The sequence below is a fragment of the Betta splendens genome, chromosome 7, assembly GCF_900634795.4.
Source record: "Betta splendens chromosome 7, fBetSpl5.4, whole genome shotgun sequence".
NCBI classification, from domain to species: domain Eukaryota; kingdom Metazoa; phylum Chordata; class Actinopteri; order Anabantiformes; family Osphronemidae; genus Betta; species Betta splendens.
The window spans coordinates 2324994-2349338 of NC_040887.2; the positions used below are offsets into that span (position 1 = coordinate 2324994).

Below are 24345 nucleotides of genomic sequence, written 5' to 3' on the forward strand. Positions count from 1 at the left end.
GGAGAACGGCCTCTGCCCTGAACGTGAAAGGACTCATTTTCATTTTTTACATTTTTTTTAATTATTAAATTAGTGTTTCCTTAAGTGATAGTGATGGATGGTCTGGTTGAATCTTGGGCCACTAGATGGTGTACTTGCTATTTCACATTAAGAGTACACTAACCAGTGTGTGTGTGTGTGTGTGTGTGTGTGTGTGTGTGTGTGTGTGTGTGTGTGTGTGTGTGTGTGTGTGTGTGTGCGCGCCTCTCAAACAATGCAACACAATCAGCATGAATGCAGGGCGCACAGAGACGAGCAGCAAACAATCTCGCAATGTTTAAAACTCCTTTTCAAAAGAGACCTCATCCAGACGGCGAACGCACCCAGAGACAGAAAAGAAGTAAAACTCAATCCTCCCAATCTTTATCCAGGCACTGACTCATTCACATCTGAGAGCTTGGCTGCCAGCCACGCTAACACAAAGCTGCTGAAAGGCAGAATAAATAGTGAACGAGGGCTGCGTACGTTCAGGTTCAAGGGTTCATAATTGGCAGACTGAGGCTATAGAAACCCTTCAGCTCCGGGGCTTACAGAGTTGCTGTTGGATATTTCAGTGCATTAATGTGACAGTCAGACTTGCTCATGTCTCGTCCTCCTCTGTCACTTTGTGAAATATTTATTCAATAATAAAAACACTGCTAGACGCTGTTTATTTCCCTGTGTGTACTTTCAATCTGTCTTGCGAGTCCTTCCACACAGCGACATTGTAGTCGCTTGATGCAGTGACTTTGTGATAAGCTATTTTGGATATCGTAGCATCCATTTAACATTTGTTCTCTATATGACAGGGATTATTTTTCACTGCAGCGGAAGACAAAATAGGCGGTTTTAAATAAATAAGCAGCTCAAATAGAAAGCCTGCACACAGTGCAGTGCTTTTATGTTCAAATCCAGCATCTGAGAATCTCCAGCTATAGACTCAAAGTGAGCTTCACTGTGTCTCAAGGGCAAGATAAGAGCAGACACATCCCTCCGCTGCTGTGCTCGTCTCTGCAGCAGATGGCAAAGAGAAAATCACTGTGTGCTGGGGGCAGGAGGCGTCAGGGTCAGGGTTTAAGCTCCGAGGTCCGCTCCGATCCGGCTGATTTGACCAGACTCCTTTGCATTTGCTGAGTCAAATGTACAACATGCGAAAGACGGAGCGGCCTCACAGCTGATTAGATCGGGCTTTTCCAGAACAACGCGCTGAAGGTGCTGATGCTGACATGTCGGACGACCTCATTCTGCTCAGACCACCTCCACGGCTCCGTGTGACGAGAGGCAGAACCGCGAGCGCGAGTCTGCACGGGAGCGCGCAGCATCACAGCATCGATCCGCCAGAACAATGGCGATTGACTGCACTTGAAAATGATGGATCCTTCACAGCATGAAAGTCAATATGAAAATTAATGAGCGCCTGAAATGCTCGCGTTAAGCCAACCGCTGCGAAGCGCAGGCTCCAGACAAATATGTTCCCAGCGCAATTATGCAGTAGCTAAAAACAAATGCAGCCGCTGACATGATGCTGGCACGATGACACACCTTATTTATATGCTCACATCCCTCAGAGTGTGGCAAAGCGTGAATCATTACCAGCTTATGCAGATGAACACACTGGCTGATAAGTCTTATGTGATCTGTTTACAAGTGAGAGCGGGGAAAAACTCCGCTTCCATTATTACAGGATTGTTACATAATTCCTCCACACAATCAATGCGTCATGAATATTTACGAGGCTGTGGATAAAGGTTGTGTGACAAAGTTCAACGAGCCATTTGAGCCAGGATCTGAACCCACATACACATTCCACCTACAGCGCGGGCTGCTGTGAATCCTCCGCTAACGTGGCTCCGATGCACGCGTGTGGGCGTGTGTATTTCTTACATGTTGCAGCCAAGACGATGACGCCTTGGGACAAGCTTGAGTGTAACGCCACGAAGACGCTGCGAGCGTGTTCGCTTTACCGCAAATATGTTTCCCATGTTAATCCCACTCTCAGAGCGTCTGAGGAGAAATACAGTGAATTGAATGTAGACTGTTCCGACCACCGTACATCCACCCTTCAGTTTCTATGACTGTACAGCGGCTGCCATCCGTCCACCTTCTGAGAAGCCTGAATCCCCGGGGAGTCGACAGAGGCACCTCCGCACAGGAGTGGGTGTCATTCAGAGCTCAAAGCACTTATATTTTGGGGGGGGGGGGCTGGGAGCAGGGAGGAGGTGGCTGCTGGGAGGCAAAGCTAATTCACTGTGACAGAAATCAGAGCTGTCAGGACCACCATGACCAAGCAGCATGGACAGCACATATCCAGTCAAACCCGTAGCCGAGGGGAAGGAGGGACGTCAGGGGCTCAGAAAGAGAGGAGGGGATGTGCTGCATGAGGCACTTAGAGAGAAAAGAGTGTGTGAATGTGAGAGCGGGGCAGGGGGCCAAGCGCTGTCTATCCACTCAGAGGCACTGAAATAGGAATGACACACAGGTAGGAAGCGCGCGTCAGCGCAGAAGCCTCCGAGTTGCACCGCGGCGGAGAGGGAGGAACAGGATTTGTCACGTTCAAGGACCCGCGTAAACAGCTGTCCCAACAACGATAAGTGAATCAACACGCAGAGAAGTAAACTTGAGTCCCTGAGGTGAGGAAAGGTGAGAGGAGGCGCGTGTGATATTCATGAGGAGCGCTCGCAGGTCGCCGGCGCTAATCTGTTAGTAAGCAATAAAAGTTTAATGGAATAGAATAGAAGATGTGGGAAATCTGATATTGTTGAGTGAGGGGTAGAGAGGACGAGCAGCCACCAGCATCATTACTTAATGATGAGAGCTGGAGACACCAGGCTGGTCTCTAAATGACACAGAGGAGGAGGAGGAGGAGGAGGAGGAGGAGGAGGAGGAGGGGATTGTGGCACATTAAAAGAGCTCGCTGCTGTTTGTTATACACCGCAAAGCACTGCAGGATGTTTGCCGAGCGCTGCTCTCACTGGGGACGAGCCCAGAGCCGGTGAAGGGACCTTCGACTGGGCCGAGCAGCTCCTCGGGAGGAGGCGGATCCGAGGAGGAGACGCGGATTAGACAGGAATGCAGTGAGTATTTAGTGACGGCTCCGAACTTTCATCACTTGGTGCGTTGTGTTGTTGCTAAGCAGTTTACTTTTGGATGGGAGAGTTGCTGTTGTGTTTTTTTTGCTGGGGAATGGGATTAACTGCTGAGCCAAATTGCTCACTTGTGCTAAAGTGGTGTGAACTTTTCCACTTTGTGGGGGAAGTCTGGGCTGAATCGCTTTGAGTCGGTCCCAGAAGAGCAGAAGAAACACTTTTAGGTCTGTGTGCATTTTAAAGACTATGGTCAAAGGTGTTGGATGATTTTTTTAAGTGCGAGACATTTTATGCTGAAATTCTTGGTCAGTTTAAAGCCAGCAAATAAAACCATCAAGCACTGAGCGCTGTTTTAAGCCTTTGCGCGTCCTTAAGCCGGGACGACGGTCTGAGACAAAGGGCGCTCGCTCTTTGCTGAGCCATTTTTCATCCACAGCCTCAGACGCTCAGAGCCGCTGTACGGCATTAACCTTGCGGTCGTCTCACACTCCGCTGGAAAATGTCACGGCGGCGGGAGGCCGGAAAAACAAGCGCCTTTTAATGCATCTCGCTGTTTCTCCTCTGATTGTTATCCAGGCAGGGAGAGACGAGGGGACGAGCAGGATCCGCTCTGGAGCCATGCCCCGTGTGACCTCTGCGACCCCTGCGACCCCTGCGACCTCTGCACGGGGCCCCGCCCGCCTCCTGCTGATGCTCGGTCTCCTCCGGGCCTCGGAGCTCACCTGTCCACCCATGTGCCTGTGCATCTCCGACACCGCGAGCTGCAGCTCCAGCGGCCTCGCTAAGCTGCCTCTGACCCTGCCGTCCTTCTCCGTCACCCTGGACCTCAGCCACAACCACCTCACCTGGCTGGCGTCAGGCAGCTTCTCCCACATGCCGCGGCTGGAGAACCTGCGCATGGGCCACAATTACCTGAGCTCCCTCCGTCCCGGCGCCTTCCACAACGCCACTGGCCTCAGGCACCTGGACCTGTCCTCCAACCGGCTGAAGGTGGTGGAGCCGCACTACTTCCAGGGGCTGTGGAGGCTGGAGGAGCTCCTCCTCTACAATAACAAGATCACGCAGGTGGAGGCGGGCGCGCTGAGCGGCCTGAGCAGCCTGAAGAAGGTCTACTTCAGCCTCAACCAGATCACGCACTTCCCCTTTTTCTCCATCCGCGAGCACAGCCACCCCTTCCTGGCCATGCTGGACCTGTCGTCCAACCGCCTGGCGCGTCTGCCCTGGGAGGAGGTCAAGGCGCTGCCGGGGCTGCTGCAGCGCGGCCTCTACCTGCACAACAACTCCATGATCTGCGACTGCTCCATGTACAGCGTGCTGTGGCGCTGGGACGCGTGGGGCTACGACGCGCTGAGGGACTTCAGGGAGCAGCACGTGTGCTCCATCGCCGGGGACCCGCGGGCCTCCATCCGCCTCCTGCAGCAGCCTCGCTACTTCAACAACTGCACCGTGGAGAGGGCGTCGGCTCAGCCGGTGGCCGTGCTCCTGTCCAACGTGCACGTTTCCGAGGGCAGCCGGCTGCTGCTGGACTGCCCCACGCCTCTGAGCGGCGCCGACCTGTCCTTCTCGTGGCTCTCGCCCCGGCTGGGCCCCGTCTCTGCGGCGGAGCCGCTGCTCCACCTGTTCGCTAACGGCACGCTGGAGATCCGGGAGGCGGCGGTGAACGACTCGGGGCTGTACGTGTGCACGGCGGTGGATGCCGGGCAGTCCCTGAACGCCACCCGGGAGGTGAACGTGACGGTGGTGCCGGGTGAAGCGGACTCCTTCAGCACCGGCTACACCACGCTGCTCGGCTGCTTGGTGACCATGCTGCTCATCCTCATGTACCTGTACCTGACCCCGTGCCGCTGCGGCTGCTGTAAACAGCCCAAGCCGCCGTTCATCCCCATCGTGACCTATGACCCCGGCGCCTTCCCCTACTCGGCGAGCGAGCCGCCCAAAAGCCAAAGCAGCAAGCATGTAGCATTCATGGAGCCGATGACAGGCGACGCGGGAGCGGAGTGGACGCCTGAAAGCTGATGCTGAGCAGCCATCGCTTCCGCTTTTTTGCCAGTGGAACAAAGCGCTAGGAAGAAGCCAAAGCTCCCTCCTCAGGAATCAGCCAGAGGTTGTTATTATTAACACTGTAAATTACAAGCATGACAATCTCCTTTTCCTCAGCTTAAGCTTCCAGTGTAAACAAAGCAATATCTCCCGCTCCCCTTCTCTGTCCTCTGGTTGTTAGTGGAAATGATAGCGTCAACTTTAGCTTATTAACTATAATTTAGAATTATCAGGCCTGAAATCGCGGGTTCATAATGAGTGTGGCTCACTTCTCACAGACACATTAATCAGGGTAAAAGGTTTATGACTGTGTAGGAGCCATAGAAACTAGCACTGCATCAGCTGAAGACTTTAAGTAAACACAATATGTCTCTGTAGCTCCGCTAACCAGCTCCTGAGAGGACGCGAGCTGTGGCGTGTGATTAAAGGCAATAATTGGGAAGTGATGTTAGCACATTCATTTCTACCACTGACAAAAGAACGAAGTCGAAAAGAAAAGCAATGAATGTTTTTCTGCAGACATGTTCACATTCTGCATCGATAAACTGTACATTTATCTGGCAACCCAAAACGAGGCGAGTCGGTTTATGTGGCAAACAGGAAACCAGAAACAAACAGCGATTGGCCTGTTCTTCAAAGGCAGCATCTCTGTGATCAAACACGGCGGAGCACTTTGAACGCCTCCGAACACAACCTCACAATGTTAACTGAAGTGACAAATATTAAAGCAGCGCTGATGCGAAGCCTCCAGGCAGGTATTACTTTGTAGAGCTGTGTTTTGTTTCTTGATTTCATTTTAAATTCAGTGTAACATGCTCCAAATGACAGAATTACACACTGCGATAACAACAGAGCTGAACCATGTAGAGGAACCTGGAACGACATGAGTGTGTGGGATGAGAGCATGAAGTCACCGGCGCAGCTGGGGCCGGTTGGGGATGAGGCTGCGCTCGCTTTTATTTCACTTTTAAAGTCCGGGCGCCCATGATGTGAGTGAGTGTCACACAAATTGCATTGAGATTGAAAAGGATTACATGTAATCTTTCATATATACGTCAAAAGCAGCAGCCACAAAGGAGAACATGTCGCTACAGAAGACGCCTTTGATTAGTTCTAAATCCGTAATTAAAACTGGACTCCCCTCGAGCCCCGGGGGAATAATACTGAAATGCAGCGTGAATGTAGATTCACACACAATAAAAAGGTGGAAGTCCAAACTGAAGCGGGCAGAAACTGGGCCAGAAACGGTCTGTGACAGAGTTTCTACGCTGCTAAACACTCAGGGATTAGAGCAGTTGTAATGCACCACTCTGCTGCATCACACTAATACGTTATTGTCATATTTAGCAAAGTTTCAAATGTTTTCATGGTGAAAAACAGCATTTAATTGTACGTACTGTGACGTTTTATGTAACCCGATGGACCATCTTGCAGCCGAGTCTGTCGTGACCTGTGGTTTTACACGGTGTAATGAGTTGATGGGTCGGTTCCGGAGATTAGCAGGAGGATGAAAAGCAGGTGCTTGGTCAGTTCGGGTTTTAAAACCCCTGTAATCTGGTTCTGCTCCTGTTGCTGCTCACACAGCTGCATGGAAGGGATTGTTTCTGATATGATTAAAACCCCAAAACAACACATCATGTGAGCGTTTCATTAAGAGCTTTCTGCTTCACACAGGGTCCATTAATGACCAGTGGTTATGTAACCAAACTGCTGATTTAGGAATCAACCTCACTCATCCTCAACATCCTGATGCTATTAGGCGTCCACTGTTTTTAATTCTAACCTTCTGACACCGAGTACTTTACAGATAATGGGAAAAAAGCCTGAGCACAACAGACGAGCACAAGAGACGCACAAAAAGCAGACTACGCTCATTTTGCACCATTAAGCTCTTCTACATCTGAAATACAAGGCAGCAGTTACACAGAGCTTTATAACATTTATTGTTAATATTTTATCCAATTTGTATTTGAACGTGGGACAAAATTCAATGTTTTATCTGATCATTAACGCAACGCAGTGTTTAACTTGTGTTCTCAGACATAAATATACCAGGTGGGTGAGGCTAATGAGAATATACAGTATTCAGCCAAAAATACCTAAAATCTTCTCTATTTCACTAGTTAGGCTTTAAATATGTATTTGTTTAAATGTGACTTATATTATGACCATTTTTTGCAGTAATTGCCTAATATCAGGTTTAAAAGTGTACGCGTTACTCTGTCTGCAAATTACCCAGAAGCTCCCTCACTCACAAATTACCCAGATATAAAGAACGGACCCCTTGAAGCTTGAAAAGATGCCCTTATCCAAAGCAAAGCACTCCATCAGGCTTCAATTAAAGCATGCGCTTCCTTCTCCGGATTAATTGTTTTCCCTGCTTCGACTGGGCTCCAAGGGAAACGAAATCATCTTATTTAAGAATCTAATTACTGTGAAAGTGGAGTTTTACTCTGAATAACACAAGTTGAATTGCCTTCACTCGGGGACGGCTGCCTTGACTGTCAACGTGGGCTATTACTGAGCTGTCATCAGGCAGGAGTGGATGCATCCAGCTGTGGCAGACACATCTCTCAGAAACGGAACCACCCACACACGTATGCTCAGTGGAGGTCCAGTGTCACAGAACCGCCTAAAGCCCTTATTTCATTCTAATTGGACTCTTGGACTATGAAAAACACGCAGGCAGCGTTTGTATCTTAAGTCCACTGTATGTCTTTATTTTTTAGGGAAAATCAGCTTCTCTAGAAAAAGAAGAAAATAAATGTGCACTGTTGCACTGTAGACAAGGAGCCATTTATCAGGAACGCAGGCCCGGTTCTGTGTTTCTAAGTCCGACCACTGTAGGAAACACTGCACATGACTGCATCATTAATCAGATCTACAGTACATGCAGTGACAAAGCACGGTCTGCCGCTGAGGACGCAGAGAGAAGACCTCTGTCTGTTTGTGCATGAGTACAACTTAGCTGCATGCAATAAAATCTGACAAGCACAACCACTGTTTTAGCTTTTGTTGGGATGTTGCCTGTGGCCACGTTTCTCCAGCATCATCGTCTCTTTATTTGCCTTTAGTTTGCAGCTTGTGTAATTTCTTCCACCATTTTCTTCTTTCATGCTGTGATTCCGTTTTTATTTCTCACAGTCTTCCACTGATACATCACCATGATGTTTGATGATGTGTGGCTTTATTACTTCTATCACAACACACCTCTTGGTCCAGACTGAAATATTCAGATTATAATATAAACCATATAAATGTCTATTGTTCTATGAAAGCCTTTTGTTTTGTGCATCTAAGAATATCACAAACTTTTTGCTTCCCTCTGATCAAGACTTTTTCTGAGTCCATGTTGCCTCATGGGCTGCAAACTAAAAATAAGGAAACCAAGAGAGGAAATTGGAGGATTTCCATAAGCTGTTGATTGTTGAAGTGTTGAGGCCCATAACAAGAGACGTGAGACTCGGTTACACCGCACCGGAGCTGAGCTACAAGTCATTCAGGCCTAAAGCCCTCCACCCTCCAGCAGCTCCTCACTTAACACATAGCAACACATAAGCCCAGGGAAGTCCACAGCTCCCTAATCCCGGATCTGTGAACACGCTTTTCTTGACCCAGTTATTACTTTGCCTGGCTTCATCCAAAGAAATGTGCTTTAATTTGGAATACGTGATCATAAATGAGTAAGGTCTGTTTGTGTTTTGCCAAAGAGCGACATTCCATCAACAGCGATGGAATGTAGTCAATGTACTACCTGTATTATAATTTTAGAATAAATTATTGACCCTCAGTTGAAGGTAAACCTAATATTTGCAAAGCGGTAATTCTGCTTTAACTAAAATAAAAGATCTAACCAGCAACGGACAAAAGACATGAAGATTATAGCATCCATTACAATAATATATCACTGAACGTCCCGGCATTATAGAAATGCACTGCCTTGTGCCTGTGCATCACATTCCAGCGATGTTCCCTCTGTATTACACCAAGACCTCACTGGTTATATATGTGATGTGCAGCTTGCAGGAGGAGCGAGGAGAATTAACTGTGCAGTACATTACATGCGGAACAAAACATTCCTGCTCAGTAAGCCTCTCCCAAATAAGAAATGGGTTTGTGTGATGGGTATTAGCTGCGACTGATTTAATGGGAAAAGCACACTTTCACAGTTTCCAGAGTTGCCATGGTGCTGCTACTGCACAACTGGAATGGGGCTCTAGAGATAGCCTTAACCTATTTTCTACATTAAGTGCGAACAGCGCCCCCTGGTGCTTGTTACCGCCACATGTAGAAGTGCAGAAACAATAAACCCACACAGAGCACACGTCAACGCTAATGATTCTGTGGGTGGTGGGGGTCAGGTTCTGTCAGCATGGTGTCTGGAAGGGGTTTAAGTGTTGTGTTCTCCATGCACAGTTCTCACTGCTGGACAATATAGATTTAACAGATTTCTACTGTGCTGCTTTGTGCTGTCTGCCAGTCAGGTGTATTATATTTTCTAAAAAACACAATTCACCTGTTAAAGCATTCAGGTCAAGATTTCAGTGCAGTAAAATCTAACTTTAAGCAACCAAAGTGGAAAAACCAGTAAGCCAGATAGGATTTACATTTTTAATGGTGTGTTTGACACTGTCATCAAACCCATCACACAAACAATATCTGAAATGTTTTATTTGGATAGAATTTAGGACAACCAAATATGTAAAATAAAAAAAAGAAAACCAACAGCAAAAGTGAAATTTCATTCACTAAGTTTTTTTTTTTCCTTAAAAAAATATCAGCCTTTCCCCCTTGTTCACAAGTCGTTCAAACCGGGACAAAAACGAAATAAGTTGATAACTTACGAGAGTTGGAAGGCCATTAACATCTGTTGGCAAATATAAATATAGTGGTTTGAACAGGGTCTCGGGCAGCTCACATGGTAAGAGTGTATGTACAGTTACACGACAGTAGGACACTCGGCGCTGCCTGTATCAATTTTTATTAATGTAGAAAACCAAGTTCCCTATTTACGGATTTAAATCAACATGTTTATGACAAGGAAATATATACATTCAGCCATCTCGAATAGTCTCTGGAGTTTGGCGTGTCGTGTTGCCCCTTGGATCACGCTGATTGTCTATTGAGGGGCGTAATTGTGAGAGTATGTGTAGTTCGAGTAGTAAGCCTGTGCCCCACCTCTACCCGGATAACCCCACGAGCAAGGTCCACCGCCGCTCCCTCCCCCCCGATCGTGTCCTCGGCCTGGACGAGGCCAAAGTCCTACTGGTGGGGGTCCCCTTCCTCGGTAGCCTCCTAAAAAACCAGGACCCATCGCACCCCTCATGGGCCCATGGTCCATTTGTCCTGGAACCCCGCCTATGCTGCCAAAGCCCACACCACACATTGGATGTGGAGGCATCTTAGGCCTGACGACTGCGCCCCCCCTGGTGGCCATGTTGGGAATGCCCACAGACGGAACAAGGCTGTCGGCGCAATTCATTTGAGTTCTGCTGCCATGACTAGCAGCGGTGCTGCCTCCTAGGTTTTCTGCAGTCTTAGGAAGCCCACTGGGGTCCACCAGGCCAGGGGTGACCATCTCACAAGTGCTGGTCCCTGTGGTGCCCCATGATTTCTCTTCGGTTCCACTGGGTGTCCTTTCATGCTGTGCGGGTGTCCCACTCGCATTTTTACCAATGCCAGCCGTGTAACCTGGCTGGGCTGTGTCACTCTGGTCTGTGTAGGGAAGGGAGGTTGTGAGGGGCGAGCTCCCAGTAGCCCCAGCTCCCCCAGTGTCTGAGCCATACGTGTGACCCAGCATCATTAGGTGAGGTGGAGGCGGGGGTTTGACTTCTAAGGGAAGAGAGGCCAAGTTGGCTAGAGGTCCTGGTGTGGCCATGACAGGGGGGGTTGAGACGGTGGCTACAGCTGCAGCTGTAACCGGAGGCCGAAATTCCTGTTCTTGCGTGCTGCTGCAGGGAGAGGCGGGATAGGCTGGGGAGGCCGCGTAGCTGGAGGAGCCGGTGTAAGACGACCACGAAGCAGACGGACACAGAAAGCTCTGGTGGGGATTCACAGGAAACCCTCCTGGCGACAAGCTGCCAGCGTCTGAGGAGCTCAGGCCTATCTGGTTGGAGGCTTTGAACTGCGAGATTGCTGTTTTGAGAGCGCTGTAATCAGACAGCGTTGGCGTTGTCTCAGAGGTGGTCTGCTGATCTGGGAGCGGAGGACGGAACTCTTCCAGCGCCGGTGGGGGCGGCTGGGGAGGCTTTTCCTTCCCCACTTCTTGGTTCTTATCTGCGGAATCCGATATCGTTGGCGGCTCACCATCATCAGAGTCTAATGACATGTCCTCCTCTTCCACACACTCATCATTCACTACTGGGAGAGCAGGAAAGGGCAGAGACAGCGAAGAGGAAGATATTATCAACAAACGTGTTACAGATGCATCAAACACCTTTTAGAAAACTGATGGTTGTGCAGCCACCTCTCAGTCATCTATCAACAGATATCTGTTCAGAACCAAAGCAATTACACTACAACTAAATGACTTGGAGTGAGTGGAGGCGCTGTGCTGCTGTGGACACTACCCACCAGTAGAGGGCGGTGTTGGGAGATCATTCTGGTTTATGGAGCCAATCAGACTGTGGAAACCACTCATGATGTCATCAATGCTTGCTATCACTATTCCATTTCTGGAATACTGTAGGAACATCTCAAACGGTCGTTCTGCAAAATGCCCATCAAAACATGCATCAGTAATTATCCTGTTAAGATCACCAGCTAACGCACTATGTATTCAATGTAACACAACTAAAGAAACAAAGTAACACACATAACAGGATACATTAACATCAGAAAGAGCAGTTTAAACATTTGCGTCACGTGTGCATATTGACAGTGATGATGAGGAGACCTGTGAGGAAGATGAGATGCCGCTGCTGTGTGTTCTGAGCTTGAAGCTTGATGAGACAGTCCAGGTCTGGAGCCTGACGCGACGCGGTGTCACACTCGTGATAAGGGAGGAATTCCACTAGGTGCTTCTTCTGGTAGGCTGTCAGCAGGTTCAGCAGCCCCATGGCGTTAGTATTTAACCTTTGATCAAACGGCAAAGGTCAGTCCTCACAGCCCCCTCTGGCTAAAGTCTACAATAAAGGGTGGTGCAGCCTGAGATACCGACCTCCCCAACTCTTTAAGCTTCTTCTGGGACTTGCAGTGCACTTTCCATTGCCAGGGATGTTCAGGTGTGCTCTGCTCCTCCAAGAACTTCAGCAGCCCCTGCAAACGATCTGCAGCAAACAAGCAGCACATTTCCTGTGTGTCACATACTACCCAGACTTTTTTTTTTCTAAAAACTCACACAAAGAAAAGTAGAACTTACCCTGTGTGATGAGGTCGGGGTTGAGGACAAACTCATCAGACACCATGAAGCCTCCAGACACAAACAGCTCATTATAAGTGTGGTTCTTGACATCATCCAGAGTGTCAACTCCAGCGAAGCTCACTGAAGGCAATTTCTTTAACGACACCAGAGCTGGGATCTGCAGGTTAAAACGATGACATCTTCTAGTTTTAGTTTTACCCCTTTGATCACATCAGAAACTTAACTCAAGATGGAGTTAAGCTTAAAAAGCTTAAAAGAACCCTCTTTTGCCCAATTAAAAAGAATATAAACATCAAAATGTCAAATATTAAACTCTGCAGCGTATTAAAACAGCATCATTCACTACATGGCTTGGCTGCTGTGGTCTCAGCTAAATTACATAATGCCTGTGAAAAAGGGGAGACAAGAAGTGACTTTACCTTGTGCACATGCGCAGCGATGTCCTCGTTCCGAATGATGATGAGGAGCTTATCTAAACTGCCACTGTTTTCCAGAAATGTCTGAGGGCTGCACTCGCTGTTGCCAAGACTTTTTAAGTACTCCTTTGTGACAAACAGGAGACACGTAATTATTCAACACAGACGGATGAATGTGTCCTTTTGTATGCACAATACTGAGCAAAACCGACAGAGGAGCTAGCGGAGCTCTTTACGTGCCTATTTTTAAATCCTATGTTGTGCCTGTGCATATTACTGCTGCCACAATGCGGGAGCCTTGCATCGTACCTTTATTTCCTTGCAGACCTCGTTCTCGTCCCCCTCGTCCCCAGAGTAGATGTAGAACTTGACTGTGTTCTTGGTGACGTCCTTAAAAATCTCCACCAGGCTGCTGAAAACCTCGGGCTTCAACTGACCGATGAGGCTGCCGGCCAGTAGGCCCGACCCGCTGCCAGAAGCAGCGCCCGCGGTTTGGGAGTTGGACTCCGGAGAATTTGCTGTGACACGAGAGGGAGAGTAGACCTCCGCCGGCAACTCCGTCGACACGGCCTCTGTTTTAACCTTACTGGACGCAGTTGTTGTTTCTTTGACAGCACCCACTTTACCACTTTGAGGGGGGGTGGTGCTTTTTGAAAGACAGGGCTCTGCTTTAGTTTTGGAAGTCTGGATAGGGGCAGGGGGGGGTGTTGTAAAATGAGATGTCACTGGGGGAGGTGGAGAAGGGACCCTGGAGGGAGCAGGTGGGGCTGGGATCAACTTGTCCATCTTCTCACACAGAGTTTTGACATGTCCCTGAATGGGCACAGGGGAGACGTAGGAGACGACAAAGTTTGAAAAGCAGCTGGTGGGATGCCAGCTGTGCCGCGGAGGTAACCGTGGGGGCAAGTGCGAGGTATAAGAGATGTGATGAGTCTGCATGAGGCTTTTAATGTCAGAAGTGAGGCTGTGTAGTTCTTGGTTGAGTATGGTGTCCAGGCTTATGGACGGCCTGAAGGCAACCTCCTCTACAGCAGGTAATGTGGGTGGTGTAGCCTCCTCCTTCACTTCCACAGCTGCAGGCGCCAGCTCTGGGAGGTGGTCTGAAACCGTCATATCCTCCGACTTGGGCTCAGGAAACGGTTGTGGTTTTTCTGGAGAAAAGCAGACAGGAAACTTGTCACAGCGATGCCTTGTGAACCTCATCTGAATTTGTGAGAGCTTTGATGTACCTTCATTCAAGGGGACAACCCAGGACGGGATATGTGAGGTGTTGGCCTGCTCTGATGGAGAGCCTGCGCTGAATGGACTGCCAGGGCTACAGTCCATGTCCTCCTGGAGAGACATGCGCCAGCAGACATTTTTAATTCTAGTAAAGCATTTTATGATTTAATAGATTGCAATATCTTTCTAAATAACAGACTTAGAGTCAAGCATTGTCCACACCTCTGTGTAGTTTGTTTGTGATGCAGGCTCATTTTGTTTGCTAAGCTCTGGATCATGGAAAGCAGCCTCCGCTATTCCTGAACCGGTCGATGGTTCACCGTCGTTTGACTGCAAAGACACCGATCCCTTCGCCACCGCTTTGCTCAGAGTAGCCAGGAGAATCCTGAGAAGGCGCTGGGTCTCGCCGACCTCCGAGGAGTTCGAGCTGCCGCGGGCCCTTAGGTCGGTGTCATAAATGCCCATGCTTTCCATGACTGCTGTCAGATGGTCGTTCTGTGCACCTTCATCTCCCATTTCATCCACCTGAGAGCCTGGTACAACAACAAGGAACCTGAATCAGTAATGGTAACAGTAGTATTGGAACAGCTAAATGCTTTAATCTGGTATAAACGTTTAAAATGTAAAGAAAAACCTGTTACATAACATTGTCAATAATCAGTTTTCTTGTTTGTAAATTAATGAATTATTGAAAATTTCCTTTTTTCAAAATGAATGTAAATTCATTTGAATACACACACACACACACACACACACACACACACACACACACACACAGGAAGTGTCCTCACCTCTACTTGGTTCCCCATTGCTCAGCTGATCCGTACGCTGGTGTTTGTTCGGGCCTCCTCTGTCCTCTCCCTCAAACTTCCTCTTTAGACTGTTGACGTCAAATGCGCCGTCCTCGCCTCGTTCCTTCCCAGGATCCTTTATTAGTGCTTTCTTATGGAGCTGAATTAGCTTTAACAACTGTTTCATCTTGTCCTTGTCATATTCATTCTGGGACAGCCGCAACCTCTGAGCCTGAGGTTCGATCTGAGTTTTGTGCTGTGCCTGCGCCCCGTTCGAATGCGCCAACCCCGGCTTCCGTCTGCCACTGTCTGGGGGAGGCTTCTCCTGAGCAGGCCTCTCTGGAGGCGGCCTCTCCTGGGCTCTTTCTGTGGGTCTCTCGGCTCTATCAGAACCCCTGTCTGAGCCGCCCCAGTCAGAAACTGGGCTATATTCCACTGGACCAGGTACAAGTGTGGGCGTGGGTATGGGTATGGGCGTGGGTGTAGGTGTGGGTGTGGGTACAGGTACAGGGTTCCTTATTCTTTCAAGGATGTCCTTGGCTTTGTTTAGAGGTAAAATATAGTTGGCAGGGTTGTGGACATATGAACGCAGCAGTCCCTCCATGTTAAATTTGTGCCTGGGCACTTGGAGAGGGTTGGTTCGATCGTCCACGTTGTACTTGTATTCAGGCAGGATGAAGGGTCGCACTGTGCCCGAATCCATGCGTGTTAAGTACTCGGTGGCCTGCCGCTCCACCCCAGAGCTCAGGTCCTTTCCTGGGTTGGGCCGCAGCTTGAACAAGGCGTAGTGCAGGGCAGGGACGAAGGACTCCACCGAGGACAGGACAGGGGCCTGGGACTCCACGGCCAGCGGCTCGGGCTCAAACAGTCTAGATGCTGAAACAGAGGATAAATATCCATCAGTGTAGCAGATTATGAACATGAATACCTGTATTTGAACAAGTGTGACATGATTAGGACTCAATTACGCATTACTAAGGTGGTTTTATACAGGGAGAGGTGAGGCAGTAGCCACACATACTGAAGTATTTCATAATAGACATTCTAAAAAAATGGACAGATACTGAATAATACTTACAGTATTTTACAACCGCCCTTGACTCCTGAAAGATGAATAATGCTTGCAGGCTCTTCTCAACCCGCCCCCGTCGCTCTAAAATACAAGCAACTGCTTTTTTTACAACGTAGCTCTCACCAGTGGCAACAAGTAGGTGTTTAACGGAATTGTAAAATAAAAGAAACCAATTTGATACCTTTAGACTCGACCATCTGAGCAGAGGACAGCAGGAAGAGGAAGCCCCGGTCAAACAAGGACTTCACTAGCACCTGAAAGAAGAGTCAGCACAGCTGCAGGTTATTATGAGAAAACACTAGTGTTACGTCTGTGTGAAAACAAAAGGAACCAAATAAAGGTTTTCATATGGTACTGTAATGTAGGGTACTTATAGAATATATTCTTGGTAAAGCAACTTTTAGGTCACAGACACAGGGCGACTCACCATCCTGTCTCTCTCCAGTTTGGTGACCAGAGCTGCCAAAGTGCCGCAGGTCGGTTTGCCTTTGCCATCCACCACCTCGAACAGGCTACAGGACATTCCACACTTCATCACTGTGGACAGAAAACAGCACGTTGGAATAAGAAACAGGACCACAGCTAATCTATGTACTAGTTTATTCGATCAATGCCCTGTGTAATTTAGTCACAAGTCATATGAGCACAATAACAACAGATTTCAAAACTGTACATCACTTAAATATATTACAGTCCAGAAACCAAGAGCATAGACTGGGACAGAGAGCTGCCCTTAAAGGACTGGATGTTTACAACATCTCATTATGTCATCCATGCAGACTGACCTTCCCGTGATGCACTGTAGGTGTCCCATGAAAAGAGGATGGGAGGAATCTTCCGTTTCACCTGCTCCAGCTGCATGCCCCGAGTCACCTCCAGCTTCTCAGGCCTGCAGAGGAACAGGTGGAGATTTATCAGAGAACAAAACACAGACCAAACGAAACCATCAAGTGAGTTTTAACCTTCTTTAACCATTGCACGATATGTGCTGTTGTAAAGTTCAGCACTTCATTTGCAAAAAGTCAGTTTAATAATTGACAGAGGGAGATCAGTTTTCAGTTTTTTCTATGAGATTTAATAATTTACTCACAGTTTAAAAGGAAGATAGGGACGTGAAGAGGATCGTAAACAAACTGGAAATAACTCCTGCCCTTTATTTACAAGTGGACCACTCCACACAGTGTAGCAGCTTTTCCCTGTAATAACAAAAGCACAGGTCAAAGACCAGACATGACAGAGGCAGCAATCATTAAAGACGCTACAGTCCAGCAAGGCTTTACTACTCTATACTGTTACAGACCTGTCATTAATTAAAACAGTGCATGGCCTCCTGGCCTACTACACTTAGATATTAGTTTAATTCAAAAATTAAAACTATTTACCTCGACTTCCTTCAGGCAAAATAGTATTGAATCTGTGAAGGAGAGAAACAAAAAGCATTGGGGTCACTGTAAACCTGCCTGACAACGCATGCTGGCCTTACAGTGTCCTGCAGGAATCCGTACCTGTGTGCAGTCATGGGAGTTGCTGCAGCTTCTTTGCCTTTGTACTGAAAAGAAACCACGGCATAGGGGCATACGTGCCTGGGCCGCGCCTTGATCTCATCAAATGCAAACTCAAAGAAATATTGCTAATGGAAAAAACACACACACATTTACAAAGTGAATCAGTAAAACACATTTCTTTAAAAACATACATAAACAAACAAGAAGTTACCTGTGTCAGCTCAAAAGCCCTGTAGGACAGCAAAGACGTAACCCTGTTGGCACTTTTGGACAAGTGACAGTCAACCTTGGGTGTAGGCTCTATTGCATTCTTAGGCATGTTCTCGTGGATGTGCTTTATCCGTCCCTGAGACATGAGACACAACAGCTGACTTTAAGTCCCACAAGATTTCAAGAATTTCACAGGTTAAAATATGAAATCAGAGATCACCATACCCTCATAACTTTGAAAATGATCATGTCCCCAAACGAGCCCACTTCAAAAGGGTTGATTTGTAACAAATCAGAATATTTGGAGAGATAAACACCTGCAACATGAAGATAAGACATTAGAATGTTGTGCCTCAGATTCAAGATAAACAGAAGGGTACAACTCATTATCATGAGGGCAGTGGCTGAAAAACCAAACTTCATCTACTTCTATTTTCAGTCTATCATTAAGTCAGCGATAAGAACAACAGAGAGCCAGTTACCTGTTGATGGATTTCCTAGAGTTGTGATCCTGGAGTGGCCGACGGAGAGGCCCTTCTCACAGACCCACTGGAGCTAAACAGAGAGAAGAACTATAAAATCAAAAACATCCTACTTCATGAATTATCCTCACGTGTGGGTGAGACTCAGCAGACAGCTTACCTTGGACTTTTCTGGAAAAAGGAAGCAGTAAGACTCCGTCAGCTCTTGTTCAGTTCTCCCCTCCTGCTTCATCTCTCTCCGTTTCTCGATAAACTGTCAGACAAGTGGAGAAGACAGTGAACAAAATGAAGGGGCCTCAAGTTCGCAGTGTGCTGGGACTAGTGGGCCTGGTTCTGCTAGACAGAACACTAAAACATCACTACAGTGAGCGCGGCATGGGTTCAGATGCGTCACATGAACTGTGTGGAGCCAGCACACCCTGCGAGTGGATTCAACATCTCAGCTGCAAAGCATCATGCGTTCCTTTGGCACGTTAGGTTCCATGAACAAAAGCCTCAGCTCCGGAAATGCTGCAACAAACCTCCTTCCCCAGCAGCTCGTTGTGAATGAGCCTGGCTTTGCAGTAGGAGAAGGTTCCCCGCGATGATGAGTCCAGGTAAAACGAGGTGATGATCTTCACCAGGTCCTCGAACTCCCGGCTGTCAGGAGGCAGGAACTGGTACAAGCCTGGGTGCAGAAGGGAAACGGGCAGGTCAGCACGTCGCAAACGTGTGGGAGAAACATCAAAGCCATCATGTAACGGTGAACCACACGAAGAGAACTACAGGATGAAGTTCTTCCTCACACGCTCTAAAACATAGTGGACGCTCAAGTTACAAACGTTCACTGAGTGCACGTGGGGTCACAGTGAGCCACAGCCTGAAGCAGCATCAGCACCGAGCTGCAGGCAAAGCACCGGTAAAGCTGCAGTCACACAGGCTGCGTGCTGGGGCCACAGCTGACCGCTAACAGCTATAGCTCTATATCCTATAGGAGCAGCACAGCTCCAGCTACTACTGCAGCTACCGGATGCTCGGTGGCACCGTGTTACGGGAGCTCCAGGCTCCGTGTGGGATGCGCTCAGAACAGGCTGCAGAGTCAAGCGGACCGGAATGACAGGACGCGCCGGTGCTGGGACCAGGACTGGACCTTTGGTTGGAGCTGTCACTGTTCTGTGTTCTGGTCAGACCAACACACTGATTAATGCACGTCCTTCACCGAGGTCAGTGGGACACGCACGTGCCGTCAGGTGACGGCTGCGCACAGTCATGACCGTGGACGCGCCGTGTTCCCACAGAAAACGAGGCTCGGCGCCCGCTGCTCCGTGGACCCGGGACGCCTGACCGCCCCCTACGGCCCCGTCCGCCGCCACGACGCGCGCGGCACCGGCGACGCCGCCCGGGAGCCTCGACCGCGCGACGCTCACCGAACCCGGGTCGAAGGCGCCGGTCAGCGCTTCGAGAAAGTCGTTAAACTAGCGCGAGCAGGCAGCTAGCTAGCGGGCTAGCAACACACAAGCCGCAGCAGCACAGTGCGGGCTCTGTTCAACACAGCGCCGATATGCCACCACCTTTGCGTTCTCGTATCTTCCTCGGGATTTGGAAATTCTTGCGTGGCAGCTCGTCGCTCGGTCGGTGCCCGGGCAGAGGCGAGCTGCTGAAGCTCCTGCCGTCCGGTTGCACGCTCCTCCGCCGCTCAGGGGCTTCATGCTCGGGCATTACACCGTCTCCACATCCAGGCTGATCGCCATTTTGGTTGGCTGTGGCCGAGCTGGCGGCTGGATTCTTGTGGGGCTCGCCGCCGTCCGGGTGCGGATCGCCCGTCTCGGTACATCCTGAGTCCTTTCTCCCCAGGGCGCTGGGGTTCAGGGCCATTTTCGGGCACCGTGCACGTATTACGGGCAGTGTAGCTCTAACGATTACGGCGCCGCTTCTCTCACACACTCTCCTCCTCACCCAGCCTCCGCCATTGTGAAAATGACGTACACGTTCTTCTCCACCACTGCAAAGCGCTGCCGTCACTGTGTTTACATACGAGGGAATCCGCGCCACCACGCGGCGGACGCGGGTACTGCAGGCACCGAGGCCGCGCTGGGTGCGCGTGAGCGAGCACGCTGCTGAAAGCGAAACCGATGCTGACATTTGACAACAAAGTCAAAAACGAGCGAGTCAGCCGAAAAGTGTTAAAGAAAAGGTCCATGTCCTACAAGAGCATAACGCCACACCGTCTTTCTCTACCAGCATGTTGAGCAGCCATTGGTCCAGTCAGAATTGATCTAAACCACATGTCCATGTTTTCATTATGTTTAAACTGTCTTTGGATTAAATATAGCATTAATTTCAAGAACAGCCTTTATAACCTTTCACCCACTACCTCTGCTACCTCTTTCTACCACAGTGACTTCCAGATTTTACTGCCTGTGGACTTTTAAATATGGTTCTGCCAATAAATCTCCAGCACCCATTAAGTTCTCTGTTAAAAGCATGTGGCCGGACCCACAAAGCCTGAAGGCTGTTTGGAGGGTCAAGATGTGATTCTAGAGCTGTGTGTGTGTGTGTGTGTGTGTGTGTGTGTGTGTCATGTGCCTTTTGGCTGTCAATTGTTCCTGGCGCGTCATCAAGCATTTGGTTCTCAGACTGCCGGTTTTACTGGTGTGACCAAAGGAGCGTCTTTGAGGAAGTGAAGGGGGTTCCGACATTCATTTACATCAAACAACAGTCAACATTTGCCATGTGGGAGGTGGTAACAGAGTATAATACAGTCATTAAGTGGCCTGGTATCTCCGCGTCGGCCGGTGAAGCAGAACGTCCCGGTTTGTTGCTCTGCCTCTGGAACAAGGTGTGTCCTTGAGCAAGACACTTCACACCAGCAGCCCACTGCTCCCCCAAGACAACGGGTCAAATGCCCCAAGGGGTCAATAAAGTATGTATCTCATCTTATCTCTCAGTCCTGTAAACACTGGTACGTGCTCCGTGTGGTCTCCTAAGATGCTTCATCACACTGCAGTCTCCTGGAAAATATAAGAATAACAGGATTTCCACAATAGTCTGTTTATTACTGAGGTCTTGGAGTCCAACTGGAGTGCATTATATTCAGAGGTTTTTCTCATTAAATTTGTGTGTTAACAGGCATTATTAATTAAAACTAAAATGTGTTGTTAGAATCCAAATTCCCCCATTAGTCATTATAACTATAGCATTTTTACACAAGGCACTAACCTTTAAATGTAGCTATTTAAAGAAAATGTACAAATAGCATTACACTAAATACACAATGCTGACATTAACAAAGCAAACTTGTGTCTGTGAGCGCTGTATTGTCCCTAGGGGTTGATGACGCTGCCTCTGCTGTAAACATCAAACTCCTTGTAGCGAAGGTAATCTTTCAGCCGAGGTGGAAGAGGAAGGAAGTTGATGAAAACTGGGGCTCTCAAGCGCAGGCGACTAAGATGTTCCCTTATCCGCAACCGGCACAGGTGCTTCAGGCTGCGTGCGTTTCCTGTACAACCAAGGCAGTGAAGTCAGAGACGACGCCGAAGCTTCAGCGGAAGAAAAGCAAACCAATGATGCTCTGCGGCTGCTCTTACGTTGGACGGTACAAATATCCGGCCACTGTTTCTGCTCCATCAGTGTTTCCTTCAGTTTGTTGCAGAAGGAGACTTGGTCGGTGTAGTCGAGCATGATGCGAACCACCTGAGCAGACAAGTGCTTCAGCCACGACACAGTGATGACCTCACAGAACTGAGGAGGACAAGAGAGAAACATGGCAGTGGAGGAGGAGCATGACAGTGATCGTGTTCATCCCTTACGTAAACGGGGCCTCACCACCATGTCTTTGATGACTGAGGTTGTCCAGGAAGCGTAGTCGTGGCGACTGTCGCCGTACGGACAGTCGAAGCAGCGCTTCACATCATAACCGTGGTTTAGAATCATCCTCAGCATCACCTCGTCTTTCAGAGCGTACTGCAGCGCCGAGGGGAAGTGGGTGGTGTTGATGCGGGAGTAGTAGTTTACATTTGCCCCGGATTTCAGCAGCGTGTTGATCAGTTCGTAGTTGCCCTGCCTGAGAGCCACCTGCAGGCAGTTTACGGGGTCCTGGTTCACCATCGCCCCGGCCTCTAGGAGCAGGCGGGTGCACTGGAGGTCGTTGTTGGACACGGCGAAAAAGAGGGCGGACCGGCGCTCATCGTCGTAGTTGCGGCGCACCCTCGGGTGCAGCATGAAGTTTGGGTCGTAGCCAGCTTTGAGCAGAACCTCCACACACGGAGCGTGTCCCCCAGCAGCCGCAGAATGGAGAGGACTCATCCCGCTTTCCTTCACGGCACTCATTTTAGTCACTGGGATCAGGTGCTCAAGTGCCCTGAGAAAAAAGATTCAATTACGCGATAGTTATTTAAACTATTTGCAAAGTGTGAAAACATGTAGCATGAATAGTCCTCACAGTCTGTGTCCGTGGTAGGACGACCGGTGAATTGGCAGGTGCCCACTGTACAGAGGCTGGTTGGGATCTGCTCCATGTTCCAGCAGTAATGAGATGATGTCCGGGTTTCCTGAAGCCGCAGCCTCAAATAAAACGGTGCCTGACTCCGATTCACACCACACATGAGCTCCTAAAAATAAATACAGGTACTATAGGAAACAATAGAAACACATATAATATATATAAAACAATGTGGGAAGAAGAATCCATTAAGGAAGTGAGATATTAGAAATAAAAGTACACAAACCAAAATTTAGGCAGAATTATATTTTTAATTCTCATATCAACAACAGGGGCTTCACCTTTTTGTAACAGCGCCTCCACCACATTCAAATGTCCATTTTGTGCTGCCAAAGCCAGAGGAGTTTTCTTTTTGATGTCGCAGGCATTTGGGTCAGCACCAGACGCTAGGAGCAGGTGCACGAAGTTCTCCAGACCTAGAAAGGCGCACTCATGTAGAGCGGTCCTGCTCAGTGGTCCCGTCTGGTCCACGGCGGCGTTGTGGCGGAGCAGCAGCGTGGCCAAGTCATACTGGTCATTCAGAATAGCTGAAAATTCGTAAAAAATATTCTGTAGACCCAAAGTGAACATGTTGAAGTTTCTGAGCTCACTTAGAGGCAGTTTTACCTGCCACTAAAGGAGAATCCTGCTCATCGTTCTGAACATCCGGGCTACAACCGTTCTGTAGAAGGAATGTAGCAGCCTCTCGGAGTCCATGGACCACGGCCAGGAACAAGGGTGTCTCACCCTTAACAGTGCGACACTGGGCTGCACCTGGGGGTGATGCTGAAATCCAGACGCCATCAATCATCACTGTTTAAGTATGACATATATATACAATACTTAACCTTTAGTCACTACCTGAGAAAATAATCTCTAGTATGCGTTTGTTGTCCCACACTGCAGCCTCATGCAGTGGGATCCACCCTCGTTCATCAACTCTGGACAGAGTGTCTTGTTGAAGAATCAGTTTGTTCAATGCTTCCTCATCACCTGAGAGTGAAGCATGAAGGAAATTCTATAACGTAAAGGTTAATTATAACCACAACTAGATTCAGCAACAGCAATATTAGTATTTTACCATCTTTTATTGCTTTGAAAATCTCATCTGGATCCTCACTGGGTTTCAAATCACTGTGAAAAGAGAGTTCAAAGTACAATGAAGAAGAAGAATGAGAATCATAGAAGCGTCAGTTACTACTGGCTGGAAATGGATTCACCTTGGATTCAGCCCTTTGAGCTTTCTATATTGAATGAGACTTTGTTCAATTATATATTGTGTTGCTTCATCTTCATCCAACTCGTCCTCTGACTGATAGAAGTCATCTTCTACCTCTGCATCCATATGAAAGGCTCAGAATACAAGGTGTTGCTCTGAGAAAACACACCAGCCATAAGGTAAACAAGACGGTAAATGCGGTACATGAGAACTAGAACAGCCTTCAGTCCTAAATAGCAACAGAGAGCAAAGTTACTGCAGGCGAAGCAAATAGCAACAGCTTAACACCAGTAAAGTTAGCTTCAAACTCTTTCTACTTACAGTATTTATTGATTGAACCTTTTTTCCCTTCAGATAAATGGCTGCAATCCCTCGGTAGGTTTTACAACAGTATATCCAGTGGCCACCTCAGTTGCTGGAGCTATTTATATCTGTTCTCCATAAATATCAGATCACAGGGTCG

The 24345-nt window shown here is 48.5% G+C and overlaps 3 protein-coding genes across 7 annotated transcripts; 1 reads left to right on the plus strand and 2 right to left on the minus strand.

Annotated features, from left to right (window-relative positions):
- Positions 1–2919: 2919 nt before the first annotated feature.
- Positions 2920–8141, plus strand: LOC114858926 (amphoterin-induced protein 3). The gene is made up of 2 exons (XM_029156657.3): positions 2920–3092; positions 3681–8141. The coding sequence occupies exon 2, from the start codon at positions 3723–3725 to the stop codon at positions 5118–5120; it is 1398 nt and encodes a 465-aa protein (XP_029012490.1). The 5' UTR covers positions 2920–3092; positions 3681–3722; the 3' UTR covers positions 5121–8141.
- Positions 8142–9741: 1600 nt separating this feature from the next.
- tasorb (transcription activation suppressor b) lies at positions 9742–20173 on the minus strand. 4 transcript variants are annotated; one of them, XM_029156656.2, is made up of 23 exons: positions 19755–20173; positions 18726–18871; positions 18365–18457; positions 18205–18277; positions 17948–18039; positions 17724–17858; positions 17513–17637; positions 17390–17421; positions 17098–17203; positions 16793–16896; positions 16435–16544; positions 16189–16261; positions 16014–16088; positions 14936–15811; positions 14367–14677; positions 14153–14255; positions 13233–14074; positions 12927–13049; positions 12505–12664; positions 12304–12412; positions 12040–12218; positions 11718–11852; positions 9742–11504 (listed from the first exon to the last, which is right to left on the minus strand). In XM_029156656.2, the coding sequence occupies exons 1-23, from the start codon at positions 20056–20058 to the stop codon at positions 10264–10266; spliced, it is 5547 nt and encodes a 1848-aa protein (XP_029012489.1). In that variant the 5' UTR covers positions 20059–20173; the 3' UTR covers positions 9742–10263. The 4 variants fall into 4 exon arrangements, with proteins under 4 accessions (XP_029012489.1, XP_029012487.1, XP_029012486.1 ...); XM_029156654.2 differs by having other exon boundaries at positions 9742–11501; positions 16014–16103; XM_029156653.2 differs by having other exon boundaries at positions 16014–16103.
- Positions 20174–21218: 1045 nt separating this feature from the next.
- Positions 21219–24319, minus strand: asb14b (ankyrin repeat and SOCS box containing 14b). Of its 2 annotated transcripts, XM_029156265.3 has the most exons (10): positions 24204–24319; positions 23884–24037; positions 23745–23797; positions 23525–23656; positions 23291–23449; positions 22966–23211; positions 22625–22793; positions 22009–22543; positions 21771–21924; positions 21219–21682 (listed from the first exon to the last, which is right to left on the minus strand). In XM_029156265.3, the coding sequence occupies exons 2-10, from the start codon at positions 24006–24008 to the stop codon at positions 21507–21509; spliced, it is 1749 nt and encodes a 582-aa protein (XP_029012098.1). In that variant the 5' UTR covers positions 24009–24037; positions 24204–24319; the 3' UTR covers positions 21219–21506. The 2 variants fall into 2 exon arrangements, with proteins under 2 accessions (XP_029012098.1, XP_029012099.1); XM_029156266.3 differs by lacking the exons at positions 23291–23449; positions 23525–23656; positions 23745–23797; positions 23884–24037; positions 24204–24319 and having other exon boundaries at positions 22625–22812; positions 22966–23137.
- Between the last annotated feature and the right edge of the window lie 26 nt (positions 24320–24345).

Excerpts from the sequence above, each read along its gene's own strand:
- LOC114858926 (XM_029156657.3), top strand. The coding sequence starts at position 3,723 with ATGCCCCGTGTGACCTCTGCGACCCCTGCGACCCCTGCGACCTCTGCA.
- tasorb (XM_029156652.2), bottom strand. The coding sequence starts at position 20,058 with ATGGCCCTGAACCCCAGCGCCCTGGGGAGAAAGGACTCAGGATGTACC. Across the intron at positions 17,422-17,512 it reads ACTCCCATGACTGCACACAG|ATTCAATACTATTTTGCCTG; the intron begins GTACGGATTCCT and ends TCTCCTTCACAG. Across the intron at positions 12,665-12,926 it reads TCGCTGCGCATGTGCACAAG|ATCCCAGCTCTGGTGTCGTT; the intron begins GTAAAGTCACTT and ends TTTAACCTGCAG.
- asb14b (XM_029156265.3), bottom strand. The coding sequence starts at position 24,008 with ATGGATGCAGAGGTAGAAGATGACTTCTATCAGTCAGAGGACGAGTTG. Across the intron at positions 23,450-23,524 it reads ACTAGAGATTATTTTCTCAG|CATCACCCCCAGGTGCAGCC; the intron begins GTAGTGACTAAA and ends TCTGGATTTCAG. Across the intron at positions 21,683-21,770 it reads GGATATTTGTACCGTCCAAC|GAAACGCACGCAGCCTGAAG; the intron begins GTAAGAGCAGCC and ends TTGGTTGTACAG.